This window comes from Lissotriton helveticus, chromosome 3_1, assembly GCF_964261635.1.
Source record: "Lissotriton helveticus chromosome 3_1, aLisHel1.1, whole genome shotgun sequence".
In the NCBI taxonomy this organism is placed as follows: domain Eukaryota; kingdom Metazoa; phylum Chordata; class Amphibia; order Caudata; family Salamandridae; genus Lissotriton; species Lissotriton helveticus.
The window spans coordinates 663,624,157-663,631,829 of NC_136061.1; the positions used below are offsets into that span (position 1 = coordinate 663,624,157).

At 48.2% G+C, this 7,673-nt stretch overlaps 1 protein-coding gene across 1 annotated transcript in view; it reads right to left on the reverse strand.

The window, feature by feature from the left end:
* RNF19B (ring finger protein 19B) overlaps positions 1–3,544 on the reverse strand; it is a 148,672-nt gene extending 145,128 nt beyond the window's left edge. The window contains exon 1 of the mRNA XM_078680755.1: positions 2,716–3,544. Within this exon, the coding sequence (XP_078536881.1) occupies positions 2,716–3,161 (446 nt within the window). The 5' untranslated portion in view covers positions 3,162–3,544. The remainder of the gene's footprint in view (positions 1–2,715) is intronic.
* Positions 3,545–7,673: the final 4,129 nt, after the last annotated feature.

A 7,673-nucleotide genomic window follows, 5' to 3' on the forward strand; every position in this document is an offset into this window, starting at 1 on the left:
TTAAGTCCGAGGTTGGCGAGGTTGTCCAAAATGGTGGTGGTGTTGCGGTCGTTGTTCTTCTCCAGGTGAAAGTTGAGGTCTCCCAGAAGGATGTACTCTTCGGAGGGGAGCGCGTGAGGAGTGATGAAGTCAGTGATGTCTTCACTGAATTGTGCGCGGGGTCCTGGTGGCCTGTAGAGGAGGGTGCCTCTGAGTGTGGTCATGGGGTCGATGTGGATCTGGAAGTGCAGGTGTTCAGAGTTGGCGAGATTGACGTCTGAGCTGGTTGAGATGCGAATGGATTTCTTATGGACGATAGCGATGCCTCCTCCTGTGTGGTCCGTGCGGTCCTTACGGATGATCTTATATTCTTCGGGGATGGCGATGGTGATGTCTGGGGCTGATGAGGCGTTCATCCATGTTTCTGTTAGGAAGGCGACGTCCGGAGAGATGGTGTCTAGTAGATTCCAAAGGTCAATAGCGTGCCTGTGGACCGAGCGGGTTTTGAGCAGGATACATTGTAGGTGGTTGGGGTCGGATATCTGTTGTGTGTTCGTAGATGAGGAGTTGTTCTTGGTGTCGCCGAACTTGCAGGAGTAGCAGGAAAAGGGTCCATGGGTGTATCCAGGAGCGGCTTGGAAGCAGTTGGGGGAGCGGCCGCGGTTGAGGGCTAGGAGGGTCGTGGCATCGTACGTGATGCGGGAAGGGTGGACATTACGAGGACCAGGGAGACTGGCGCTGGGCGCGGTCCAGGCGCAGACGGGCTTACCTTTGGCGCGGATGAGGCACGTTCGCTGAGCGTGGACGCTGCGCGCAGGTGCGACGGTCATATATGGGTAGTGGAAAGGGGGAGGGGCGAGGGCGGCTCGGCTGGGAGGCGGGGCGAGCTCAGGGAAGGCACACGGAGCCCAACAACAACAACAAAAACAAAATGGAGGGGGGAGCAGAGCAGGGCGCCGGGGGATATCGCCTAATGAAGCTGCAGGTCAGAAATGGAGCAAGCCAGCAAGCGGCAACCAAGTAGCGTTAACGCGGTACAATTCTAGGCGCTAAAAGTACAAAATAACACACAGAGCAGCACAGAGCAACGATACCGCGTCTCGGCAGGGAGACAGGGGAGCGACCTCTCAGGGCAGGAGCGATGAGGGGATCAACAGAGTCCATCAACTTCATTCCACAATATTCGGACAACTATTGCGTTACAGCAGCTCACAGTCACCGGTTACCTGCAATAGCCTCAATGTATGCGTGGTAAACTTGAATTCAAGCAAAGCATAGTACAGCCCAATAAGTGAGCATAACTGCATACCACAATCTGCTAATGAAATGGCTTCCACGACTACTCTGGTTTCTAGGAAATACGGAGAAACCATTAACATTTATTTTCTGGGCAGGGCGGTGGAGACCTGCTGGTATCTCTGACAAATGCACATCGGAGAATCTAATGTTAGCGGTTCTGAGTACATGTCAGTAAACTGCAGATGTTGTTCATTGAAGCACAGGCACAGCCTTAACATGTGAGAGAGTACTACCCGCCACTGCTACAATAATGGATAATTGAGAGGTGTAATCTGAAGAGATTAAAGAAGATAGCACAACCGTGCATTCAAGTGAGGAACAAAATATATGCGTAGGTGGAAGCAACCAGAAAGTGTTCGTGCGAGTTCCGGGGGAGGGACATAACTGAGCGCGGGTGGAATGGAAAGACTATTGACGTGATGGGATTGTCCCCTGATGTAGCAAGAGGTTAATTCGGTGACAAACAAATAAATGAGTAGAGGCAGTATGGGCTACGCAACACCACCGCACATGTCCACAACTCCACTTCAAAAGTTCCTTCGCACTAGATAAACAAGGGAGTGCCTAGGTGGCACAAAGAAGCAAGCAAAGGATCGCTTTTCGTTCAAGCAACATCCACCCAGTGCGAGGAATATTTTCAGGCGCTGGAGTCAATAGTACTAAGATTTTACAGAAAGTGAAAGACCAAAAATTAAAATTGGATTAAAAACAGTTAAAAGGGGAGACGTTTCGAAGACAGATGTCCACATCTGCTGCCTTGGGCCTGTACCTAGGCACAGACACGGCCCCCCGAGTTAGGTCTCTTCCTCTCCTTATAAACTGTGACACTCTAACCGCATAACATGCAAGTCAAACTGCAGCGTCGCAATAATCGGGCACGTTGGCAGTAGCAAGCTGATGACATGTAATTGTGCGAGGTTTTTACGCGCGCAGGGGGCGGGGTGGGTTCGAAGGTAGCCAGGAAAAGGTAAATATGAAGTGTGGCTGGTCGCAGGGCAGGGGTGCTGGGATTACAACTGATCTATTAGTTTAGAGAGCAAAACGAGAGGGGTGGGAACCAGGGAGTAGCTGGCAAAGTTTGTGAATAAACAGTAACACTTTTTAGAAACAGAAACAGACTGGGCATGGGAGAAGTGAGGAGTCAGGTTCCACCATAGAGCCAGTTAAACGGACGTGGTCAGTACTCCTTTCTGGGAACATTGGACCTTAAGCAATAAGGAAGAGATTCAAATGCAGACTTATTTTGTAGGTGTACCCGTACAGGACCCTCTCAACAACCCCATCTCAAGACACCCACTAGAGACTTGCTGTTGCTCCCCATTTCCCTTGGGTTTCACGTTCAGAGACTGGTCCTATATCCTCTATTTCCACTAATCGAAAGCCCATCAACAATAATGCGAGTCATGCCGACTTCCCTGTCACCTACTAGAATCTTACCCGCAGTCCGGCGCCGGGCACCACCTGCAGTCCGGGTCCTGGGCGAGGTGTCTGCGCAGCACGAAGGCCTCGTACTTTGCGAGCAGCGGAGGGTCTTGTAGGATGGCGCGGACGTGGTGGGGCTGCAGGCGCTCAGCGCACTCGGGGCAGCAGATGTCCACGCGGCTCTCGGTGATCTCTATGCGCAGGTACTGCCGCAGGCAGGCCAGACACGAGCGGTGCGGGCAGGGCAGCAACGGAGGGCCCGGGGGCTGCGGTTCAAGGCACAGAGGGCATTCAGCGGGGCTCTCTGGAGGCGGCGGCGGAGGCTGTGGCGGTGGGATTGGAGCGGGGATGACGGGCGGCTCACGCCGACGAACAAACACCCGTCGCAGATCCAGCCTCCGCCGGCGCCGACGAAGCCCTCCCGAGGAAGGATCCTGGCACGACGGGGACTCGAGGGCCATGACTGGGCCCCTTCCCACAGTCCGGGTCGAATGCTTCACAATCACACTACTGGCTTCCGGGGGGGTTCTCCGGCTAACTACAGACTTCCTTCAGGCCTCCGGGGCCTTCCAGTGGGCAGACGCGAGCTCCCATATGGTATCCATCGACCCGGACTCCGGTATCGTCTCACTTCCGACTTTGCTCGGTCGTTTTTCGTGCCAGAGGGACTCGCATCCCAGTTTTTGAGTATCACTTCCTGCTTTTAGCCCTTACTTCCGGTGAACTCAATCCCTTTCCCGAGTCCTTCTCACCAGGTCACTGGGGCTTTTAGAGCTGATCTCACTCTAACAGCCTAACCCAATCGAGGCTCCGCCTCTGCCGCTCGAACGCAAGCGCAAGGACTGGGCGGATGTCCGCCAACGCTCGGGGAGTCGCATTCACGTCACAAAAGTAAGATAAAGCGTCAAGCATGCGTGACAGCCATGTTGGATCGGGAACCACCAATTCAAATCACTAATGCTTTATGTGGCATACACAAAAATATATAGTGTCGCCAAGGCTCGGGTGCTTAAGTAACTCCATACATGCTAACATTTGGAAACATGAAGGAGGGAGATTTTGGGAGAAATAAATAAACGGGGGAATGAAACGTCCTATTTAGCATAAAGGAATGTTTCACTTATTTTTACTGTAGGTATGCGAAGATTATTGTTGTGATATCTTTGTAACAAAGATTGAAAGCACAGAAGAATTAAATATATATTTAGTTTTATTGTAAGATACAACGAGCTTGAGGAGAGAAGGGAAAGTGACTACACAGAGTCCACGGAAGGTTTCTCTCGTCCAGTGTGTTACCAGTGTGACGTCACTTAAATACTGTACAAACTTTCTGATGGTGACGTGTGTGCCTTAACCAATGACAGTGGGCTGGGCGAAGGGTAGATGAACAACTAGACCTACAACATCTCCCTTTCTGAGAATAAACAGCTACAACAATTCATACTCTTATAGTGTGCTGGGCAACTTGGATATTCTGCCAGACCTGGTGCAGGTGCCCTCCCAACCACCATGACATTCTGCAACTCCTCCCCCCTCAGCAGTGGATGGGGCTATGTTATGAGCGGGAACAACTTTTCTATTTTCATGTACCACATCATAATCATCATCATGCAAATTCTCATTAGCGTTGTTAACTGGATCTCTGTCTAGCATTCTGGTGTTGTTGTCATTACTGTTGTTGAACAACGGATTACAAGAATTTTCTGTCTGTACAGAGGAGTCATATGCTTCTTGACCTGCATAAGTACCAAGCCAAGAAGATTCATTCTCACATCTAGCTTTGCAGCTTTTCCCATTGAACCATAATTTTATTTATTTATTTATTTCCATTTATATAGCGCATTATCACCCGAGGTCTCTAAGCGCTTGTACATAAAAGGAAATCAGTGCAACCGAAACCAGATGTCTAATTTATAGCACTCCCCATGCTTCCCGAAAAAGTATTGTTTTTAATGTTCGGCGAAAGAGCAATAGGTTTGACTCCTTGCGGAGACTGATTGGCAGTTTATTCCACGCTGCCGGAAGCAGAGTGGAAAAAGCACGGCCGCCCATAGTGGACAGGCGAAAACGTGGATTAGCCAAGAGAGTAGCTTGATCCTTACTTAATTTTTATAGCATCACTCTTGTTGCGCCAACCTGCATTTCTGAGGCGAACAGCACTGTCAGATACATCAACAATTTCTTCAGGATCACAATATTTAGATTCTCCTTTGAGATGCCCAACAGTTTTAGTGACAAGAGCCCATTCTCCTTTACAGAACTCTTTGTTAACAGCCCTGTGTACCTTGTCATGATATATTTTTGATTTTAATTGGCAATCTACTATTTTGCTTCTGACTTGTAATAGATCATCGTTAATTGTGATGGTGGTTGGTAAACCGCTGTCTGATGAAGCAAACTTAGGAACCATCTCATTGTCATATCTTCTTCCTTTTAGACAGAGGTTGGGGCAGAGGGCGAGGGCGAAAGAGAGGGAACGCAACGGAAAAACGGGTCCAGTGGGAGGACACGACACCCCGAGGAATGGACACTCGGAGTAAAACGAGCAAGAAATGAGTCTTGTTGTTAAGCTTTCGTCACACCAGTTAACCCCTGAACAAGAGAGGGTTTTACAAAAAGGGCTCGGGTTCGTACCTACTCCCAAAACCGACAAATTTCTACAAACTGTTGAATTGCAGAAATTCTTTAGAAAAATCAGACTGCACGCCTTCTTCGATGGCAAACCACAAGAAACCAGTGAGGACTCCGGGTTACATAACCCCTCTACCTTTACCCCTCATAGCGGCATGGTACCGAGTGAGGTGCTCACTTTTGAGCAAGCGGTTCTAAAAGATGTTAACAAGTTATCTAGTATTTCCTCGTACAGTAATATGTCCAAGCATGAAAGGGACATTCTGGACGCACTGGCCAATGACTCCTCCTTAACCATCAAACAATCTGATAAAGGTGCCGCAACAGTATTAATGGACACTGAAGATTATGATACAGAGTGTCAAAGACAACTAGATGACACAAGATACTATAAGGCTATCGCACAGAATCCCACAGAACGCCTCACAATGTCCATCGTCAGTATGGTTGAATCAGCAGAATGCCATGGCAGGTTAAGTTAAAAAGAGGCGGACTTTCTAGTGAAAAAGAACCCTAGGGTTCCGTATTTGTATACGTTGCCTAAAATACACAAAGGGGTGACACCAGTCCCAGGACGACCCATCGTTTCTGGCATTGACTCAGTGTTCGAACCCCTATCACAGTTTTGTGACCATTTTTTGCAGCCCCTGGTGAAGCAAATCCCTTCCTATATCCAGGATACAACAGACTTGCTACGCCTACTACAGGACTATGATGAGGCCCAATCTATTGATTTCCTCATAACCCTAGACGTTGAGCCCTCTACACTAACATCCCCCAGAGGGCGTCCCTAGGAGTAATTGAGGCGGTACTCAACAAGACCGAATGGACATCTGCGACACCCATCACTTTCGTAATGGAATGCGCGGAAAAAGTCCTCACTGAGAACTATTTCAAATTCAAAGGCACCTATTACCATCAGACACAAGGAACTTGTATGGGGAGTACGGTAGCTCCTAGTGTAGCGTGCCTCTACATGGCGAATTTTGAAGAGAATCATATATCACCAGTGACAAACCCCTACCATGAAAATATAAAGCTATGGAAACGTTACATAGACGATATCTTGATTTTCTGGGCAGGCAATGAAGACTCTTACACAGAGTTTTTCGGGTGGATTAATAACATCAATCCCTACCTAAAGTTCACAATCACGGCCTCCAAAAGTGACATAGCATTTCTAGACCTGAAAATAAGTATCGAAGGGGGATCCCTTGGTACCACTTTATTCAAAAAGAGCACAGATCGTAATAGTCTGTTGCATTACACCAGCCATCATCCCAAGGCCCTACGATCCAATCTGCCGTGTGGGCAATTCCTCAGGATACGACGTAATTGCAGCACAATGGCCAATTACAAGACTGAGTCAGCTATCCTTTCAAGGAATCTAAGCGAGAGAGGGTACCCGACCAGAGAAATCAAAAAATGTAGAAAAAGAGCACAGAACAATAACCGGGAGGGATTGTTAGAACCTAAAGAAAGGAACCCCCTTGCTATCCAACCCATGACCTGTGTGACAACCTTCACACCGGCATCTACCCAGCTGAGGAGAATCATGAGACGCCATTGGTCCATACTCAATACAGGATCACTGATATTAAACCAACCCAGGTTCGCTTTCAAGAGGTCTAAGAATATCAAAAACATCCTGATACATACCAGACCCAAGTAGACGAGTGAAACCAATCGCCAAATCACATTGTGGAATCTGCCACCAGTTACAGGCCACTATCCTTGTGGTGGGTGCGCAGCATGCCCGTTCACTAAAAAATACAAAAGTATTACCCTGACAGACTCTTTTAAGTGGGAAATGAGAGGCCACGCCAACTGTAATAGCACGAATTGTATTTATTTGATCATATGCCCTTGTAATCTTTATTACATTGGCATGACGACCCGAAATATGAAAACAAGAATTTCGGAGCACCGCAGTAATTTCAGGTGCAAGAAAAACAATACGAAAATGTGCAGGCACTTCCTCGAAATGAATCACACACCAGACTCTCTCCAATGGCTCGTCCTGGAAGCAAAGCAGAAGATATCCAAACAATGCTTGTTTTACAAAGAACAACGTTGGATCCACAGATTATCTTCTGACAGTCACGGTCTTAATGAAGATATTCCATGGACCAGCCTTTAAAGAATTTTCAGACCATCTACTACCTAGTCTACCCCACCCCCGGGCATTACTCCCCTTTTAGTGGGATATAACACATCTTGGATGGGTCCTTACTAGGAGTTTAGAGGCTTCAACAATACTATTACTTCTACCTCCCAGAACACTATGAACTCGACACTGTCAACCCACCTCTACAAGATGGCCGACGCATTTCCCAACCAGG